A 19,920-nucleotide genomic window follows, 5' to 3' on the forward strand; every position below is an offset into this window, starting at 1 on the left:
GAACACACTCTGGTGAAAAACCATACTCCTGTTCAAGATGCAACAAAAGCTTTCGTCACCGACAATCTTTCACAGTACACATGAGAAGACACCCTGGAGAGAAAGTGTTGAGTTGCAGTGTGTGTGGTGAAAGATTGTCTTCTAAGTAGCAGTGTAAGAAACACGAGTGTGCTGGTGAGAACAGCAGCAGCAAATGAAACTGCAGGATTTGAAATAAACTGTCCAGACTTGAACTTTCACTTTTCTAACAACATCAGCACATATAACATGTGTGACATCATTGTTGTGTGTGTACAATAATGTTAATATGTTTCTAACATTTATAGATTAGACACTTCAGACTAGTGCTTTTATTTCAGTCAAGTACATGAGTTAATATACACATTTGTGTACTTTGAAATGAACAGATTTTTGACTGAAAAGGTGAGAATAAATAGTATATAAAATATGTTACTTACAGTAAACATTTTAAGTGTAGATATCCATAATTTACTTTTATACTTATTCATAATAGTGTTTCATATGTTTTTTGTAATAATGAAGAGTTGCATATTTTATTTTCTAATTGTAGATAATTGCATAGATGAACTCTTATATATGATGTACATATTTGTTTTACATGTGTTCATACCTTTGCTTTTGAGTACACATAAATCCCTCTTAGTTCATATTTACTGGTTCACATCTGAAACATCTTCTGGACCACTTCTGGAAGCATATTATTATTTACTTTATACATCATTGGTGCTGGGAACGGTGCTGGCCCCTCTTCTCTTCACCCTGTACACCGCTGACTTCTGCTACAACTCAGAGCTGTGTCACATCCAGAAGTACGCGGATGACACAGCCATCGTCGGGTGCATCAGGGACGGCAGAGAGGAGGAGTTTCGGAACCTGGTGAGGGACATTGTTGTCTGGTGCCACACGAACGTCTTGCAGTTCAATCCGTCAAAGACCAAGGAGCTGGTCATTGACTTTGGGAGGTCGAGTCCACGGTCACAACCTATTGTGATCGAGGGAGTTGAGGTACAGACCGTGGACTCATTCAAGTACCTCGGGGTTTGGGTGGACCATAAGCTGGACTGGACTGTTAACACGGACCACCAGTACAAGAAAGGACAGAGCAGGCTGTACTTCCTCAGGAGACTGCACTCCTTCAACATCTGTAGAAAACTCCTGTGGATGTACTACCAGTCTGTGGTTGCCAGTGTTCTGTTCTACATGGTAGTGTGCTGGGGGGGCAGTACATCTAAGAAGGACAGCTCCAGACTTGAGAAACTGATCAGGCGGGCCGGTTCTGCAATGGGAATATAACTGGACTCACTGGTGATGGTGGCAGAGAAGAGGACTGTGGACAAACTGGTGAGCATCCTGGATGATGCCAGTCACCCTCTGCATAGTGTTATCAGTAGCCAGAGGAGCCTGTTCAGTTCTAGACTGCTTCATCCCAAGTGCAGGACTAATAGACTCAAGAACTCCTTTGTCCCACACGCCATTAGACTGTACAACTCCTCTCTGGGGCGGGGGGCGGGGGGTACTAGGATGACAGGGGATGCAAAACATTAACAGTGCAATACCTTTTCATAACATGGTCACTACTGCCTACTTTGTCTTGTTATATTCTTATTTTACTGTTATATTGTTATTCCCATTGTTTTTATTCTTTTTGTAATATTTCTCTATTTTGTTTCCTTTTAAACCCCCATTATTTACTTTTTACTTTTTTTTTTTTTTAAATTGATCTCAACTCTGTACACTGCTGCTGGAATTTTTAATTTTCCTGAAGGAACTCTCCTGAAGGAATCAATAAAGTACTATCTATCTATCTATCTATCTATCTATCTATCTATCTATCTATCTATCTATCTATCTATCTATCTATCTATCTATCTATCTATCTATCTATCTATCTATCTATCTATCTATCTATCTATCTATCTATCTATCTATCATTTGAACAATTGTTTTTTATACAAGATCATTTACTTTTAAAATGTGTGACTTTATGAATTATTTGTTGGGTCTCTATAATCCATTCTATTAATTGTCCTTTTTACTTTCTTGTGTAATATGAATATTGTTTTGTGATTGTTTTATATGTATGTCCCCAGACCTTTATGCAATAAACAATGTATGACTCAACTAAAGTTGGGTACAATAATTATAGTTAATATTCATAAGTATGTATTTTATTCTATTTCGTATTGCACTCCATTTTTTTATGTTTTCTTTATATGACTTACATGTAGTGTCCAGCTTACTTCATCATCTATATTAACTCCTAAAAATGTGACTACCTTTATTCCTTTCATTTCAATATTATCCATCATAATTTGTGTTTTACATTTTTACAATCTCCAAATATGGTATATTTAGTTTTAAGTGGAAACAAGTGGAAAGGGGATCAATTGGAAGTCTCCTATCAAATTTTAAAAGAAAACTGTTGAAATTATCAAAGTGTGGTTAAAGCTGAGAAAACAAAATATTTGTCAGACTTAATTTTAAGTAGCATCAGTAAGCCATGTGTTCTTTTTAATACTATTAGTAATGTTCTTAAACCGAATCCAGCCACTTCACTGGAGATGACAAGTGAAACTTGTGAAAAATTTCTCTCCTTTTTTAATCAATCAATCAATGTTTATTTATATAGCCCCAAATCACAAATGTCTCAAAGGACTGCACAAATCATTACGACTACAACATCCTCGGAAGAACCCACAAAAGGGCAAGGAAAACTCACACCCAGTGGGCAGGGAGAATTCACATCCAGTGGGACGCCAGTGACAATGCTGACTATGAGAAACCTTGGAGAGGACCTCAGATGTGGGCAACCCCCCCCCTCTAGGGGACCGAAAGCAATGGATGTCTAGCGGGTCTAACATGATACTGTGAAAGTTCAATCCATAGTGGCTCCAAGACAGCAGCGAGAGTCCCGTCCACAGGAAACCATCTCAAGCGGATCAGCAGCATAGAGATGTCCCCAACCGATACAGGCGAGCGGTCCATCCTGGGTCCCGACGAGCGGTCCATCCTGGGTCTCGACTCTGGACAGTCAGTACTTCATCCATGGTCATCGGACCGGACCCCCTCCACAAGGGAGGGGGGGACATAGGAGAAAGAAAAGAAGCGGCAGATCAACTGGTCTAAAAAGGAGGTCTATTTAAAGGCTAGAGTATACAGATGAGTTTTAAGATGAGACTTAAATGCTTCTACTGAGGTAGCATCTCGAACTGTTACCGGGAGGGCATTCCAGAGTACTGGAGCCCGAACGGAAAACGCTCTATAGCCTGCAGACTTTTTTTGAGCTCTAGGAATCACTAATAAGCCGGAGTCTTTTGAATGCAGATTTCTTGCCGGGACATACGGTACAATACAATCGGCAAGATAGGATGGAGCTAGACCGTGTAGTATTTTATACGTAAGTAGTAAAACCTTAAAGTCACATCTTAAGTGCACAGGAAGCCAGTGCAGGTGAGCCAGTACAGGTATATATGTATGTATATATGTATATAAAGGTATATACAGTATAGGTATATATGTATGTATATATGTATATAAAGGTATATACAGTACAGGCGTAATATGATCAAACTTTCTTGTTCTTGTCAAAAGTCTAGTAGCCGCATTTTGTACCAACTGTAATCTTTTAATGCTAGACATGGGGAGACCCGAAAATAATACGTTACAGTAATCGAGACGAGACGTAACAAACGCATGGATAATGATCTCGGCGTCTTTAGTGGACAAAATGGAGCGAATTTTAGTGATATTACGGAGATGAAAGAAGGCCGTTTTAGTAACGCTTTTAATGTGTGACTCAAAGGAGAGAGTTGGGTCGAAGATAATACCCAGATTTTTTACAGAGTCACCTTGTTTTATTATTTGGTTGTCAAATGTTAAAGTTGTATTATTAAATAGAGGTCGGTGTCTAGCAGGACCGATAATCAGCATTTCCGTTTTTTTTGGCATTAAGTTGCAAAAAGTTAGCGGACATCCATTGTTTAATTTCATTAAGACACGCTTCCAACTGACTACAGTCCGGCGTGTTGGTCAGCTTTAGGGGCATGTAGAGTTGGGTGTCATCAGCATAACAGTGAAAGCTAACACCGTATTTACGTATGACGTCACCCAGCGGCAGCATGTAGATGCTGAAGAGTACAGGGCCAAGGACCGAACCCTGGGGAACTCCACACGTTACCTTAACATAGTCCGAGGTCACACTGTTATAGGAGACGCACTGCATCCTATCAGTAAGATAAGAGTTAAACCATGACAGGGCTGAGTCTGACATACCAATTCGTATTTTGATACGCTCTAATAAAATATTATGATCGACGGTATCGAAAGCAGCGCTAAGATCGAGGAGCAGGAACATAGATAACGCATCAGAATCCATCGTTAGCAATAGATCATTAGTCATTTTTGCGAGGGCTGTCTCCGTCGAGTGATTTGCCCTGAAACCGGATTGAAAGGTTTCACATAGATTGTTAGACGCTAAGTGCTCATTTAGCTGCTCTGCAACAATTTTTTTCGAGGATTTTCGAAATAAAGGGAAGGTGAGACACCGGTCGGTAGTTTACCATGAGGTCAGGATCGAGGTTAGGTCTTTTAAGGAGAGGATGAATAACCGCTTTTTTGAATGCAACGGGAACAGTGCCCGAGGAAAGTGATAAGTTTATAATATTTAGCACTGATGGACCTAATAATACAAAAAGCTCCTTGATAAGTTTCCCAGGAAGTGGGTCAAGTAAACATGTTGTTTGTTTTATTCCATTTACACGTTGTAACAATCCTTCTAATGTTATTTCATCAAAACGAGAGAAACTATTTTGGATATAATGATAAGGTTGCTTCTATTCTGGCAAATCTTTCTCGTTTTCCATTAAGTTTTAATGTGGCCACTCAGTGCTCGACTGTGTTCTGTCACTTTGAGCCTGTGTCCATGCCTGAACTTACAGGAATAGTCGGCAAGCTAAAACCCTCGTTATGTTCCACAGACCCAGTCCCCCCTCGCTTTTTTAAAGAAATCTGGGACACTATTGACGTGTCTGTTAGGAACATCATCAACAGCAGCTTGATTTCTGGCTGTGTCCCCTCCTTTTGTGAAAGAGCTGTTGTTGAGCCTTTGATTAAAAAACCAGGTCTTGATTCGACAAGTTTGTCAAATTATCGGCCCATTTCCAAATTACCTTTTGTGTCGAAGATTTTGTAGAAATGTGTTCTGGCACAACTGCAGCCTTTTTTAGATGAAAATAGCACTTTCGATCCATTTCAGTCTGGATACAAAGCTTTGCACAGTACTGAATCTGCACTTTTAAAGGTTTTTAATGACTTGCTTTTAATGTCTGATTCTGGCAGCTCTGCCATTTTAGTGCTTTTAGATCTTACAGCTGCCTTTGACACAGTCCACCACACAATTCTTTTAGAGCGCCTGAGAGACTGTGTGGGTGTCAGGGGGACTGCGTCACAGTGGTTCAGATCTTACCTGTCTGAGAGGTCCTTCTCTGTCAGGCTGGGGGACGCCACCTCCTCTTCTGCCCCGCTTTACTGTGGTGTCCCCCAAGGATCTATTTTAGGCCCCATCCTGTTCGCTCTTTATCTCCTTCCTCTTGGAGATATTTTTAGGAAACATGGAGTGTTTTATCACTTTTATGCAGATGACTGCCAAATTTATATGCCAATTTCAAAAAGCCACGGCCCCCTGACACCCCTTCTTAACTGTCTATGTGACGTCAAGGCTTGGTTAGCCCAGAATGTTTTAATAATGAATGAGGGAAAAACGGAAATTTTAGTTTTTGGTCCGGCCCTCACTGACTTGGGACTATTGCAAAATGATGTGCGTCCCAAAGTCACCAGCCTTGGCGTCACTTTAGACAGCCATTTTAAACTAGACAAACAAGTCAATGGCGTTTTAAAATCGTGTTTTTATCACCTTCGTCTTTTAGTAAAGGTTAAACCGTTTTTATCTTTTAACCTTTTTGGACAAGTCATGCATGCTTTTATTTGAAGTGGCCTGGACTACTGCAATGCACTTTATGCTGGCATTAGCCAAAAAGCTCTCTCCCGGTTGCAGTTAGTCCAGAATGCGGCAGCAGGACTTTTAACAGGGGCCAGGAAACGCCAGCATATAACCCCAATTCTTCAGAGTTTGCACTGGCTCCCTGTTCATTTTAGAATTGATTTTAAAACATTGCTGTTTGTTTTTAAATCTTTACATGGACTGGCACCTCAATATATCTCGGACTTCATCCAAATTTACATTCCTGCGCGCGCTCTGAGGTCCGAGAGCCAGTTCCAGCTCGTGGTGCCCAAGACCAGACTTAAGACCAGGGGAGACAGGGCCTTTTCTGTGGTCGGCCCTAAGCTCTGGAACACTCTGCCCCTCCATGTTCAAACTGCTTCCACAGTGGAGTGTTTTAAGTCTCGTCTTAACACCCACTTTTATTCTTTGGCTTTTAACACTACGTGAGTTGTGTGGTCCTCTGTCCTCTGTTGTCCTCTGTGTTTTTTATACACTTTTATTTTTATTTTACAGTTTAAATTGATTTTACCCTTTAAAATAGTTTTTAATCATATTTGTTTTTGTATTGTTTTTATTGGTTTTATTTGTATTTATTTTTGTTTTATTCAGTCATTGGTGGAGCATAATATTGTTTTTAACATGGCTGTGCAGCACTTTGGAAATGTTATTGTTGTTTAAATGTGCTATATAAATAAAGTGGATTGATTGGATTATTGAAGTTTAGTGACAGTTTATTGATGTTAAGCCATCTTTTTATGGTCAAGTTCTCTCTGGATAAAATAAGATGAGAGTTAAATCAAGCGGTAATGAAGGTGAAGAATGGAAGATTATTATATACATAATTATATATAGATAGTAGTGACAATTAAAGACACTTTCATCCTGTTCATTTGAGCAAAGAAAGAGAGTAAAGTGTAATATTGTAAACAATAGAAGAATATCAATATCCGCAGTCAATATTCCAACATTGTGAAGCTGAGCTATGGTAAAAACATATTCAGCTTTGAAGGCTTTATGAGAGTGATGTAATTATCAGAATCAGAATCAGAAATACTTTATTAATCCCTGAGTGGAAATAAACATTTTCATTAACATGTGAATATTCAATGTAATATCGTATGATATTAATACATTAATAAAATGGTACGTTTGGGGATGTGTAATATTGTTTGAATTAACATCCTGAATGTTTTCATGCTAGAATAGATTTAATTAGTAGAGAGTGAAACAAATGAGGAAGTAGTCATAATAATGGTTTGTTTTTAGCCTGTTTATGAATAATTAAAGATAATTAAAATACAAAAAACAGAGCTTACATCCTCAGTGAGCTGAACTCCAGCAGTAAAGATGAGAGAAATAATGTGGAAAGGTCAGAAGTCAAATGTTTCTTCAGGTAATACATGGAGCCTCTGCTGCCAACTATTTATATAAAAAAACTATATATATATATATATATATATATATATATATATATATATATATGTATATATATATATATATATATATATATATATATATATATATATATATATATATATATATATATTAGGGGTGGGCAAATGGGCGTATGTTGTTTACATGCTTTTATTTTGTTAACGCCTTTTCTTAACAAGATGGCAACTCCCGGATGTACTTCGGCGTCGATGGGCTCTTGGTAAAGATGGAACATTTGGCAAAAATACCGGACAATTCTGCAAATTTCATGGCTGGCTTATAGCGTGGTCACTCGGGGATCACTTACGACCGCCAGACAATTCTGAATGTGGATAGATCGGGCCGTTTTGGACTGAATGACGCGTGCTTGCTAGACCGGCTAGCTAGCATGGGAATACTTTGCCGGCTACATCCAGCGGCCTGTGAAGCAGCGGAGTATATGTGTTGTCTGTCTATTTATGAATAATGCAGACCAGGAGTGTTGGCTGAGTTCTTAACGTTTGCTTTCAGAGTGTGCATATCACAACATACAAGATGCTGTCATGGCGACACACAACCTATACCGGGCTACCGCGCATGCTCGTCACTCCTGTTGCATGCTGGGTAGGGTAGTTATTTTTTTCCCTGGCTCATAACATCACAATATAGTACCATGTATATGATGCGTTCAGTTTATCAAAGCACCAAGCAAACAATCGGAAAATTCCCATCATATCAATTCCTAGATATGGTCATAATTATTTTAAGTGCACTACGCAGAATAAACACAACATTATTAATATTGCTACTACGGATAATTTTATCAAACATTCCCTAAAACAGCCCACTACCTATAATATAGGTTTTTTAAACATAAGACCCTGATAAAAAAAAATGTTTCTGCTGTTACCTCAGAAATTGCCTGTTCAGATGTTATGATTGTGGCTCAGAGATTTGTATGTAGATTATATTTATTTTCCATAACAAACAGGATAACTTTAATACCCTGGCAGTGGCAATAAGCTTAAATGTTTGTATTTAAATTTTTTGAGTTGATTTTCATAAAATATGCTATTTAACTGCTACTGTTTAACAAGGACTGATTTAAATTGTGTTTGCACAACAAATGTTTTGGCGCTTTTGTTCATGTGAGAGAATATTCCAATAAAGGTGCACTACACACTACTTTTGAATTCATTATTGGGCTTTGCGTATACAATGCAGTTAATCGCGATTAATCGGAGAAATAGTGCGATTAACTTTGATTACAATTTTAAATTGTTGCCCAGCCCTAATATATATATATATATATATATATATATATATATATATATATATATATATATATATATATATTATATATATATATATATATATATATATATATATATATATATATATATATATATATATATATACCTATATATATATATCGATATATAGGTATATAGATAGATATAATATAAATAACGACAAAGGAAATTTTAAAAGGACATGAAAACCTCCCACATTCTAAAATACATTATAAAAACGATTACCATCAAAGACAAAAAGAATACCATGAGTGTAATATCCATTTTGTTTCTTGTTTTTCTTTCCTGATGCTACTGTTGTTTCAAAACATTTTCAAATATTTAAATATTTTTATGGAAATAGGTTTTTTTTTTTTTTTTTTTTTTTGGTTGATTTGAAATGGACAAGTTTACTTTTATTTTCACAAGAAGTAAACCGGGGGTGGAAAGCTGGTTGTACTTATTCCTCTCGCGAGATTTGGAAAAGAGCTGGTTACTTGTTTCTCTCGCGAGATCTGACAACACTGCGCGCGAACCAAACACGGCGAGGACAAAGCAAGATGGCGTCTGACGGTGAAGACGTTATTGCAGTCGTCACAGTTCAATGTTCTTAATCTATGCCTCCATGTACACATATATGTCCTTTATTACACTCTAGTAAATAGAGTAAACATCGTTAATAACTGTTTGCATCCGGTTATATTAGTCTGAGCGCACTTTGATGCTTCTCGAGCTAGCTTAGCCTGCTAGTTAGCTTAGCTTGTTAGCTGCTAACAAAGAGAGGCGGAAGTGATCAAAACACATCACTAAGTAGAGATCAAGTGTGAGTGTAAAGTGTTGTGATTGTGTGAAAATGTGCCAAAGAACCACAGCAGAGTACGAGGAGGAACTTTGTCCAACAAAAGAGGAGAAGGAGCGACAACATGAAAAACATCAAGTTGTGTTACACAGAACAGGTTTGTTTACTTCTTACTCTCACATCTTTACTAACTTTATATTTCATTATTCACACTATTCTTAAATAGATTGTCTGTAGGAAGATGAATTGTTATGTGAGGATGATGCACTAATTGTTTTACATTGTTCATAAGAAGGAGACAGTGTCAGACACACAATATTTATGAGAGGTTGATGTTTGTAACAATGTGTATCAACAAGTTTACACAAAACTCACACAGTCACCGGGGGAATATTCCAGAGAGCAGGTTAAGTGCAAAGTCCTGAGTATGTAAAGCTCGAGAGTTTTACCTCCAAAAATAAGAAAGGTAAGACAAAGTCAGAGTCAGTTACCATGGTGACTGACTCTGTAAACCTAGCCTGCTAGCTGGCAGGTTTGACAAGTTATATATGTTGTGAATTATGTGAATTATATTTATATAGCGCTTTTCTCAAGTGACTCAAAGCGCTTTACATAGTGACACCCAATATCTAAGTTACATTTAAACCAGTGTGGGTGGCACTGGGAGCAGGTGGGTAAAGTGTCTTGCCCAAGGACACAACAGCAGTAACTAGGATGGCACAAGCGGGAATTGAACCTGCAACTCTCAAGTTGCTGGCACGGCCACTCTACCAACCGAGCTATGCCGCCCCATATGTGTGTCAAAGCTATTAGTTCCTTCATATTGGTGCAGCCATTAACCTACTACAACACCTACTACATCCACCTACTCAGTGTTCTAGTGGTTAGAGTGTCTGCCCTGAGATGGGTAGGTTGTGATTTCAAACCCCAACTGAGTCATACCAAAGACTATAAAAATTCGACCCATTACTTTCCTGCTTGGGACTCAGCATCAAGGGTTGGAATTGGGTATGGAATTGGGGGTTAAATCCCCATAAAACAGATTCCTGGGCGCTGCCACCGCTGCTGCTCACTGCTCACTTCACCTCCCAAGGGTTGATCAAGGGTAATGGGCCAAATGCAGAGAATAATCTCCCCACACCTAGTGTGTGTGTGACAATCATTGGTACTTTAACTTTTTAACGTGGCAGTGATTGTGGAAAAACTAAGCCTGATCTAAAGATGACATCTTGATCTCATACCATCTCAGACTAATTGACCGTTCATTATTAAGTGAAGTGTCTTATAGTTGCTTAAATTAGTTTTTAACCAAGCAACACTATGTTTTATCCAGTTACTCGATTAATCAAAAACGTTCCCAGTGGAACACTTGATTAATAACATTTTCAATAGCCACAGCACATTATTTCATAGCAAGTAGGAGTTAAAATGTGATTTGTTTGTGTCCTGTAGACATCCATCAGCTGATTGGACACCAAGAAGAATGTCTCCCTCATCTGCAGGGGGACAGTTTCACTTTAGAGTATCCACAGCCCTCACATTTTAAAGGGGACAAGGAGTATCCACAGCCCCCCTATTTTAAAGAGGAAGAGAGGGGAGATTTTCCTGTAGGGCAGGAGGAGGCTGATGTCAGCAAGTTTCCACTGACTGTTGTCTCTGTGAAGACTGAAGAGCATGAAGACAAACCACCTGAGTCCTCACAGCTTCATCACAGTCCAAGTAAGCACAACATCCACATATCATCTAATACAATGTTTGTGACACATATTCTTCCGGGGGCCACATTTATCACTAAAGATGGAGATAAACTTGCTTTTTAACACCACCATTTAAAAATCAATCATCAACAGTGTAATTGCTGGGGTGTAACCATGTGACCTAGAGGCCGTCCTCCTTACCTCACGTGGTCAAATGAAGGCAAACATTCAATATGGCTACTGTTTATTTACCTTAGCAGCACATATGTCAGCATATTTCAAAGGTTTAGTGGTGAAGATTGGGGATGTATTTGTGTATACGTGTATTTGTATTGAACCGTTTCGGTATGGGGGTTTCGGTTCGGTTCGGAGGTGTAACGAACGAGTTTCCACACGAACATATTAGTCTAAAGTCTTAACAAGCTGTGCCGCTTCGTTCTGCCTGTTTCCATCGGTACTCTACACAGCACCCAGCATTGTCCCACCCACACAACCATCTGATTGGTTACAGACAGAGCAGTAACAGCCAATCAGCAGTGCATATTCACAGTGCAAGGAGTTAGTGCTCCACCGTCGTCATGAGCAGGTAGGTGTTTAGCAGGTAAGCATCAGCCAGCGGACTCTCCCCAAATTATAGTAAACACCTCCCAGTCAACTACAAACCCCGTTTCCATATGAGTTGGGAAATTGTGTTAGATGTAAATATAAATGAAATACAATGATTTGCAAATCATTTTCAAGCCATATTCAGTTGAATATGCTACAAACACAACATATTTGATGTTCAAACTGATAAACCTTTTTTTTTTTTTTTCGCAAATCATTAACTTTAGAATTTGATGCCAGCAACATGTGACAAAGAAGCAAAGAAGTTGGGAACGGTGGCAATAAATACTGATAAAGTTGAGGAATGCTCATCAAACACTTATGTGGAACATCCCACAGGTGTGCAGGCTAATTGGGAACAGTTCAGTGCCATGGTTGGGTATAAAAGCAGCTTCCATGAAATGCTAAGTAATTCACAAACAACAATGGGCTGAGGGTCACCAATTTGTATGCATATTGTCGAACAGTTTTGGAACAACATTTCTCAACGACCTACTGCAAGGAATTTAGGGATTTTGCCATCTACGGTCCGTAAAATCATCAAAACGTTTAGAGAATCTGGAGAAATCACTGCACGTAAGCGATGATATTACGGACTTTTGACCCCTCAGGCGTTACTGCATCAAAAAGCGACATCAGTGTGTAAAGGATATCACCACATGGGCTCAGGAATACTTCATAAAACCACTGTCAGTAACTACATTTCAAATTATATTTGGAAACAGAGGACGTGGTGTCCTCCAGAGCAAAGAGGAAAATAACCATTCGGATTGTTGTAGGCGCAAAGTTCAAAAGGCAGCATCTGTGATGGTATGGGGGTGCATTAGTGCCCAAGGCATAGGTAACTTACACATCTGTGAAGGCACCATTAATGCTGAAAGGTCCATACAGGTTTTGGAGCACCATATGTTGTCATCCAAGCAACGTTATCAAGGACGCTCCTGCTTATTTCAGCAAGACAAGTGTTACAACAGTGTGGCTTCGTAAAAAAAGAGTGTCCAGACCTGTCTCCCATGGAAAATGTGTGGCGCATTATGAACCGTAAAATACGACAGTGGAGACCCCGGACTGTTGAACGACTGAAGCTCTCCATAAAACAAGAATGGTAAAAAATTATCCACTTTCAAAGCTTCAAAAATTAGTTTCCTCAGTTCCCAAATGTTTATTGAGTGTTGTTAAAAGAAAAGGTGATGTAACACAGTGGTGAACATACCCTTTCCCAACTACTTTGGCACGTGTTGCAGCCATGATATTCTAAGTTAATTATTATTTGTAAAAAAAATAAAGTTTATGACTTTGAACATCAAATATCTTGTCTTTGTAGTGCATTCAATTGAATATGGGTTGAAAAGGATTTGCAAATAGTTGTATTCCGTTTATATTTACATCCAACACAATTTCCCAACTCATATGGAAACAGGGTTTGTACTAGTAACATCACTATGAGCCCTTTGACGTTCTAGAAACAAACAGCAGCTCAGCTCGCTCGCAGTCCTGGCTTGAGGTGAAGGCTAATTAGCTTTTAACGTTAGCGCATTTTGCTGTGTGTGTGTGTGTGTTACAAACAGCAAAGCCCTGTCCGTCTGTTATTTAACTTTTCCTTTTTATGTATTAATTGAGCTGTTTTGAAGCATCAAACAAGGACATTATGTTAAATGAAGAGTTTCTGTCTCTGATCGTTGATATAATAATGAGTTTTAGGTATTTCAAAGATGGCGGTAGTATGTGCTTTGGCCTGCTGTGTCTCGCTGTCAGCTCTGTTCGTTTTTGTGTTGTTTGCGTCTATTTTCGTCTCTGTCAGCTCACTGCTTGTGTATGACGAAGAAGGCCCAGCAAAGGATGTACTTCCTGCGGCAGCTGAGGAAACTTAAGGTGCCGACCAAGATGCTGGTGCAGTTTTATTCATCCATCATCGAGTCCATCCTCACCTCCTCCATCACTGTGTGGTTCCCCGGCGCCACAGTCCAGGACAAGCATCGACTGCAGCGCATCGTATGTGCTGCTGAGAAGGTGATTGGCTGCAAGCTCCCATCCCTCCAGGACCAGGAGGCGTGTGGGTCAGATCACAGCTGACTCTTCTCACCGTCCCAGTCAGCTTTTTCACCTGCATGGATTCCTGCCTTCCTTTCCCGCCCCCTGGTTCCTCTCCCCCAGCGGCAGTGTCTCCGGCGCCGTGGTAAACGTGGCGGCCAGCTGGTGAAATTTAGGGCACTCCTGGCCCGGCTTCCCATGGCTTCCCGAAGGAGGAATGGTGCGGTATCCGGTCTCCTCCTGCACCCATGCTCGCTGGATCCCATTGGTTCCTGGCTTGTTCCTATATCGTTGGTTTGGAGGATGAGACTTGCCGCCGTTGCTCCTGCTGTCCCCGCCCCCGGAGGCGCGGGGTGGATTCCCGCCACCTGCGGGCTGTCTGTCGGGCCCCACCTGGAATAGCTGCGGCCTTGGACGTGGTGGCCCCTGCCAGGTTCAGTCTTGTGAACGCAAAATCTTTGACAAACAAAACGATTGAACTTCCCGCAGACTTGACCAATTCTGTGTGACGGAAACATGGCTGAGAGCCGGTGAGTCCGCCCCTCTTAATGAACTTCTGCTTCCAGAGTGTTCCTACGTTTATTCTCCGCGGTCGTCTGGTCGAAAAGGAGGAGGATTAGCAGTGGTTTTTAAAAATGAATTTAAATGCCGTCTGATACGCCTGCAATCCTCCTTTTCAAGCTTGGAACTGAGCAAGTTTGAACTGGGTCTTTCTGATGTCGTCCTGTGTGCCGTCGTCCATCGACCACCCAAGTACCCCAAAGACTTTATAACTGACTTTTCTGAAATTTGGGCTGAAATCCTGCCTAAATATAATCTTGTCCTTATTGCTGGTGATTTTAATATTCACACCTAAGCCCAGACGAGTCGCTTTCCAGGAGCTTCCTGACTCATTTAACTTTGTACAGTCTGTGTGTGGTTCCACACATGAACGCAGGCATAAACTCCATTTAGTGCTCTCGTATGGTTTGCGACGCTGTGTTCTCTGATCATATGCCGATCCTGTTTGATATTCCCACTCAGTGTCCGTTACATTGTGCGCTCCGCCTCAACGCTCTCGCATGTTTAATTCTTGGTCTCCTGCTCTGTTTTCTCTTCCATTTTTTAGAATCTTTGTGATGATAATTCTGCAGCCTCTGTGTGTCTGAATACTGAAGAGTTGGTTTCTGCGTTCAACTCTATTTGTTTACAAACACTGGATACTATCCCTCCTTTCAAGTTCCGCCGCGCCAAACCCACACCTGAGCCCTGGTTGAATGACATCACTCGTGCGGCCAGGCGCGAATGTAGGAGAGCAGAGAGAACAATGGAAAAAAGACAGGCTGCATGTGTCCTTTGCCATTTTTAAAGAGAGCATGTTATCTGAGATTATAGCTTCTAACTGTAACAACCCCAGAGTTCTGTTCAAGACCATTAGCATTGTCATTGACGCTCCCAAATCTGTTGGTTTTGATGCTTCTTCAGAATTCTGTGAAAATTCTGTCCACTTTTTCACTGACTAAATTGTATCAACTAGAGCCAGTTTATTTCAGCTTTCCTAGGACCTTTCTATTCCTCTGCACTTTTCTTCTGTTTTCCATCAGTTTGAGCCGGTGTCCTTTTCCTTTCTAAAGGACACGGTTAGTCATATGAAGCCCTCTGGTTCTCCTGCAGATGCCCTCCCACCTCGCGTGTTTAAGGAGGTACTTGCTACTATTGGATCAAGCGTCCTTAACATTATCAATAGTAGCCTCTCTTCTGGAATAGTACCAGCAGAGTTTAGAGGATGGAAGAGGGGTTAGTGCGTCTGCCTCACAATATGAAGGCCCTGAGTAGTCAGGGTTCAATCCCGGGCTCGGGATCTTTTTGTGTGGAGTTTGCATGTCCTCCCCGTGAATGTGTGGGTTCCCTCCGGGTACTCCGGCTTCCTCCTACTTCCAAAGAAATGCACCTGGGGATAGGTTGATTGGCGACACTAAATTGGCCCTAGTGTGTGAATGTGAGTGTGAATGTTGTCTGTTTATCAGTGTTGGCCCTGTGATTTTATGTTGTTTAGTCCAAGTCGCTCTCCCTCCCCTCGGCACTTATAACTACTGTACGTAGGGATTTATCTCGACTCGTCTTGACGACTGCAACGCCCTGTATGTAGGCATTAGCCAGGCCTCCCTCGCCTGCCTGCAGCTCGTGCAGAACTCTGCTGCTCGTCTACTAACACAGACCCACAGGCGTGAGCACATCACCCCCATACTAGCGTCCCTTCACTGGCTCCCTGGGCTCTACCGAATCAATTAGTAGAACTACTATTTGTTTTCAAATGTCTAAACAACATCGCTCCAACATACATCTCCGACCTCCTTCGGCCTTGCTGAACACGCCCCCCCACCCCCTCCTGATCCCTTAGATCATGGGGGGGGGTGGGGGGGGGGGGGGGGTGGGGGGGGGGGGTCCAGTAACGTCAGCTGCTGTTGACGGTCCCTGACACAAGGCTGAAGCTAAGCGGTGACAGAGCTTTCGCCGCTGCTACTCGCAAGCTCTGGAACAACTTAACTTTGAGTGTTAGACAGGCCTCCTCTCTTCCTGTTTTTAAATCACTCTTAAAAACACACTTTTATTCCATGGCCTTTAACATTCTGTGATCTCCATTTTGCTATGGCAGCCCATTATGCACCTGCTGTGAACCTGTTTCTATGTTTTATTTATTTATTTATTATCTATCGTGCTTTGTTTGTGTTGTGGTGTGTTTGCTAGTTTCCCTTGTGTTATCTTTTAACCTGCCTATTGTACAGCATTTTGTGGTAAATATTAAATGTGCTTTATAAGTAAAGTTGATTTGGTTTGATTTGAGCAAAGCTGGACTTTTCTAAAGAATGTTTGTTTTCTCCTGTCCCGCAGACGTTGAAGAAGAACCTCTACCCCATGAGCAGGAGAAGGAACCACAGTCCCCCAACATACGCGAGAAAGAAGAGGTACCACATTCCCAGCACAGCAAAGAGGGAGGAGAGGAGCCACATCCCCCCCACATTAAAGAGGAAGGCGAGACGCCACAGACCCATAATGTTAAACTGACCCTTCACATTAAAGGGCAAGCGGAGGACCCACTGATCTTACACATCAAAAATGAAGAGGTGGACCCACTGACCCCTCACTTTAAGGAGCAAGAGAACCTGCTGACCGCTCACATTAAAAAGGAAGAGGAGGACCCACTGACCCCCTACTTTAAAGAGGAAGAGGAGGACCAAGAGGCGCCGCACATTAAAGAGGAAGAGGAGGACCAAGAGGTGCCGCACATTAAAGAGGAAGAGGAGGACCAAGAGCCGCCGCACATTAAAGAGGAAGAGGAGGAAGAGGGCATCAGTCAGCCTAAATGGTTGGAGGAGTTCCCAGTGATTGGTGTCCCTGTGAAGAGTGAAGATGATGAGGTGAAAGGTGAAAGTGAGGAGAGGGGAGGGGGGGAGCCTCCAAGCAGCAGCTCAACACAACACATGACAACAGAAGCTGATGGAGACCACTGTGGAGGATCACAAGCAGACAAGCTCTTAGCTCCACTATCAGATAGTGAGGACACAACGTCACACTCTCCTGACACTGATGATGAAGACTCTAAAGATGATAAGACATGTCACACTGACAACACTCACTTCACATGTTCTCACTGTCACAAAACCTTTAAATACCATAGTTCTCTGAAATTACACATAAGATCACACACTGGAGAAAAACCTTTTTCTTGTTCACTCTGTAGTAAAGGTTTTACACAACGTCAGAATTTGAAAGTACACATGAGAACACACACTGGTGAAAAAACTTTTTCCTGTACAATCTGTAGTGAAGGTTTTGTAGAAAGTCGCAATTTGAAAAAACACATGAGGACACACACTGGAGAAAGACCTTTTGTTTGTTCAACCTGTGGTAAAGGTTTGGCAGACAGTAACAATTTGAAAAGACACATGAGAACACACACTGGTGAAAAGCCTTTTTTCTGTTCAACCTGTGGTAAAGGTTTTGCACAAAGTCAGGATGTGAAAAGACACATGAGAACACACACTGGTGAAAAAGCTTTTTCCTGTTCGATCTGTGGTAAAGGTTTTACAAGAAGTACAGATGTGAAAAGACACATGAAAACACACACTGGTAAAAAATCACATTCCTGTTCAATCTGCAACAGAATCTTTTGTCGACGACCAAACCTTGTAGCACACATGAGAAAACACCCAGGAGAGAAAGTGTTGAGTTGCAGTGTGTGTGGTGAAAGATTGTCTTCTAAGTACCAGTGTAAGAAACACAAGTGTGCTGGTGAGAACAGCAGCAGCAAATGAAACTGCAGGATTTGAAATAAACTGTCCAGACTTTCATTTTGACTTTCTTACAACATCAGCACATATAACATGTGTGACATTGTTGTTTGTCTAACAATCTGTTTAATATGATCTTTACATTTATAGATTACATAGTTTGAAATATAAAATTATTACTTATTTGTACTTGTAATTGTTAATAATCCCATAGATTATCACCTTTATATGATATACATATGTACTGGTTCACATCTGAAACATCTTCTGGACCACTTCAGGAAGCATATTATTATTTACTTTATACATCATTTAAACAGTTGTCTTTTATACAATTTTAAAATGTGTGATTTTATGAATCATTTGTTGGGAATCTGTAATCCATTTTATTATTATCTTTATTACTCTCTTTTGTATTATGATAATTGTGTTGTGATTATTTTAAATGTATGTCCCCAGACCTTTATGCAATAAAAAGTGAGAGAAAATGTCTGAATTGTTTGTGGAAGGATGGTTTTGTTTTTCAAACATACATTTGTGAATTAAAAACATCCATCCATCCATTTTCTACCACTTTTCGCTTTGGGGTCACGGGGGGCGCTGGTGCCTATCTCAGCTACAATCAGGCGGAAGGCAGTGTACAACCTGGATAAGTCGCCACCTCATCACAGGGCCAACACAGATAGACAGACAACATTCACACTCACATTCACACACTAGGGACCATTTAGTGTTGCCAATCAACCTATCCCCAGGTGCATGTCTTTGGAGGTGGGAGGGGCCTATCCCCAGGTGCATGTCTTTGGAGGTGGGAGGGGCCTATCCCCAGGTGCATGTCTTTGGCGGTGGGCGGAAGCCGGAGTACCCGGAGGGAACCCACGCATTCACGGGGAGAACATGCAAACTCCACACAGAAAGATCCCTTATTGTGTTTTAGACATTTTTTTTTTTCTTTTTCAACATCCCCAAAACAATATTAATATCAATCAAAGTTTGGAATGTCAGGGAAAAGCCGATATTGTACATCGTCTCACAGGGATTTCATTCATTCATTTCATTCATAAAATATAGTGTTTATTTTGTTTCCCTATCGCAGAACGAACAAGTGTTGTCTTCAATTGCAAAACAACATCTTAAAAATTATTTAAAGTTATCAATCCGGGGCTTTTTTTCTTAAATTAACCCTTTGGCGTTTGGAAGAATGGAAACTTTCAAATTATGGGTATTTTCTATTTTTTTTGTTCCAGAGAAAATACAGTAAAGAAGAAATAGTAAAGAAGTAAAAAAAAAAGATTTACAGGAATCACAATATTTTGAACAAAAGCCTTTATAATTGCTTAAAATATTGTGTCTGTTTGCAGGTCGTACTTAATGAAATCTTCTAATAATAAAATATTTTATCAGTCAATAAGTGCATCAGCGACCAAATGCCTTTTTCAAACCATTGCTGTACAAAGATGGATTTGTTTCTCATTTTAATATAAGAACAATTCCATAGTGGAGTATTGTGTGTGATGAAGTTGTGTTTGTAAATTAGTTTCCAGTACAACAACACTTGCTGGTAGGGATGGGTACTGTTCACTTCTAATTCCATGTTTTATGTGTTATATATGTCAATATATTGTGTGTTTGTATTTTGCCAACATGGTAGAATCACATGAGAGGCAGGTTGTATCATGTTTTTCTGTCAGAAGAGCAAGGTTTTGTTTGGACGAGCAATATGTAGCTGTATTGACAAGTATGGCAAGTTCCTGTAAGCGTTGTAAGAAAAGCAAAAGGGTGCATTGCC

General features: G+C 40.5%; 1 protein-coding gene across 1 annotated transcript; it reads left to right on the plus strand.

The window, feature by feature from the left end:
- Window positions 1-9,271: 9,271 nt before the first annotated feature.
- On the plus strand, window positions 9,272-18,627 carry LOC133546588 (zinc finger protein 239-like). The gene is made up of 3 exons (XM_061892371.1): window positions 9,272-9,683; window positions 10,979-11,245; window positions 16,732-18,627. Exons 1-3 carry the CDS (start codon window positions 9,581-9,583, stop codon window positions 18,153-18,155), a joined length of 1,794 nt encoding a protein of 597 aa, XP_061748355.1. The 5' UTR covers window positions 9,272-9,580; the 3' UTR covers window positions 18,156-18,627.
- The last annotated feature ends 1,293 nt before the right edge of the window (window positions 18,628-19,920 follow it).

Source organism: Nerophis ophidion, unplaced genomic scaffold (assembly GCF_033978795.1).
Source record: "Nerophis ophidion isolate RoL-2023_Sa unplaced genomic scaffold, RoL_Noph_v1.0 HiC_scaffold_33, whole genome shotgun sequence".
NCBI classification, from domain to species: domain Eukaryota; kingdom Metazoa; phylum Chordata; class Actinopteri; order Syngnathiformes; family Syngnathidae; genus Nerophis; species Nerophis ophidion.

What these genes read in the sequence shown, in the direction of transcription:
- LOC133546588 (XM_061892371.1), top strand. Translation starts at nt 9,581, where the DNA reads ATGTGCCAAAGAACCACAGCAGAGTACGAGGAGGAACTTTGTCCAACA. An exon ending in AGTTGTGTTACACAGAACAG is followed by an intron (nt 9,684 to 10,978) that starts GTTTGTTTACTT and finishes TGTGTCCTGTAG; the next exon opens with ACATCCATCAGCTGATTGGA. An exon ending in ACAGCTTCATCACAGTCCAA is followed by an intron (nt 11,246 to 16,731) that starts GTAAGCACAACA and finishes CCTGTCCCGCAG; the next exon opens with ACGTTGAAGAAGAACCTCTA.